General features: G+C 57.0%; 1 protein-coding gene across 1 annotated transcript; it reads left to right on the top strand.

The window, feature by feature from the left end:
• The first annotated feature begins 721 nt into the window (after positions 1 to 721).
• LOC139225811 (dermokine-like) lies at positions 722 to 1,327 on the top strand. Its single transcript, XM_070856656.1, has one exon. It carries the CDS (start codon positions 722 to 724, stop codon positions 1,325 to 1,327), a length of 606 nt encoding a protein of 201 aa, XP_070712757.1.
• The last annotated feature ends 680 nt before the right edge of the window (positions 1,328 to 2,007 follow it).

The raw sequence follows: 2,007 nt of genomic DNA, 5'->3' as shown, positions 1-2,007 counted from the left end.
TTATGCCGATAGATTTAGATGAGGAAAGACGGGAGGAGGCTCGAGTGGAGCATAAACGCCGGCATGGACTGGTTGGGCCGAACGGCCTGTTTCTGTGCCGTATATCCCGTGTAATCTGATGTAATGATGGACAGGGAAAGACCGACTGGTCCATCCCCCCACAGCCGTGGTGCCTTAAGCATCACAATACAGAGAGCCCCACCCACCCAGAGCCATGGACTCTCCCAGGAGAGGCAGATAGAAACCCTGGCCAATTAGTGGAGGCTCTCCGCGCCCCAGTGGCCAATGGTAAACGAGTCCCGCTCACTCCGGCCCCGATTCACGAAATCCAGTGTGGACCCCGTGCACGAGGTGCTCTCCGCCCCAGCCAGACAGGGGTCCCGTTCTCTCAACGAATCGGCTCGCACCGCCGCGCCAGGGGCCCGCGCCATGGGTTCACCCGTCCCTGCTCAGGCTGCGTACAACTCGCACCGCGCTGGGCCCCATACCGAGTGCAAGCTCACGGCCGTCTGAGCTTCGGGCCCTGGGGGGGGGCTTCCTCTGTGTAACTAAACCATCGCCATATTCCCACAACTGCTTTCACTCGCCTATCGCCCTTGGTGAGGGAGCATCCAGCCCAGCTCCAGAGGCCCAGCAATGGAGGGCCAGCAATGGAGGGCCAGCAACGGAGGGCCAGCAATGGAGGGCCCAGCACTAGAAGGCCAGCAATGGAGGGCCAGCAATGGAGGGCCAGCAACGGAGGGCCAGCAATGGAGGCCCAGCAATGGAGGTGGAGGGCCAGCAATGGAGGCCCAGCAATGGAGGTGGAGGGCCAGCAATGGAGGGCCAGCAATGGAGGTGGAGGGCCAGCAATGGAGGGCCAGCAACGAAGGGCCCAGCAATGGAGGGCCAGCAACGGAGGGCCCAGCAATGGAGGGCCAGCAATGGTTGGTCCAGCAATGGAGGGCCAGCAATGGTTGATCCAGCAATGGAGGGCCAGCAACTGAGGGCCAGCAATGGAGGGCCAGCAATGGAGGGCCAGCAATGGAGGGCCCAGCAATGGCGGGTCCAGCAACAGAGGGCCCAGCAACTGAGAGCCAGCAATGGAGGGCCAGCAACTGAGGGCCAGCAATGGAGGGCCAGCAACGGAGGGCACAGCAATGGAGGGCCCAGCAATGGTTGGTCCAGCAACGGAGGGCCCAGCAACGGAGGGCCCAGCAATGGAGGGCCCAGCAACGGAGGGCCCAGCACAAGAGGCCAGAACTCCAGAGGCCCAGCAACAGAGGCCCAGCAACAGAGGCCCAGCAATGGAGGGCCAGCATCGGAGATCCGGACAGCCCAATACTAATTGTGCTTACATTATTTAAAAGGCTCCCAGTCTACCAGGGCCTCAAATTTAAGGCTCTTATCCTCGTGTTTAAATCCTCGCCCCCCTCGCTATTGCCCCCGGGAATTACACCCTCCTGTTCGCTGCTCAGTCAGTGGAACTATCTCCTGATTGCTGACGTCACACAAACAATATATCCTTCCACCAGTTACTATTCTCGATCAATGATCGCCACGCACTTTGATCATCGCGGGTAAACAATTGTTCAAGAACTTGCCTTGAGTGCTGCATGTATACTGGTGTCAGCTGTGGCTCAGTGGGCAGCACACTCGCCTCTGAGTCAGAAGGTCATGGGTTCAAGTCTGTTGGAGTGGACTTTCGGACATAGCAAAGCAGGATGGGGTAAGCCAACTATCTGCCTTTTCACTAAATGAACTTTGTACCAAGAAGCCTATCTGCTGTCCCTGATATGAACTCTGCAGCAACAAGTGACTCCTGGCCAGGTGCAGGCCACTGTTTCATAAAAAGCTTTGGAACAGAATAACTAACCACAAAAGAAGATAAAGAGGAAGGGCCGCCAAACTCGCGCCATGCTATCAGGTTTCACTAGGACTAAAAAGTTGTGCAACAATATGATTGGTTGAATGTAAATTAATTTAAATGATTGTATTCCGCCCTCTGTAAACTGCTTATAACCCCGC

The sequence above is a fragment of the Pristiophorus japonicus genome, chromosome 15, assembly GCF_044704955.1.
Source record: "Pristiophorus japonicus isolate sPriJap1 chromosome 15, sPriJap1.hap1, whole genome shotgun sequence".
In the NCBI taxonomy this organism is placed as follows: Eukaryota; Metazoa; Chordata; class Chondrichthyes; family Pristiophoridae; genus Pristiophorus; species Pristiophorus japonicus.
Note: the sequence above shows the minus strand (reverse complement) of the source record. Positions and strands in the feature narration are given on the sequence as shown.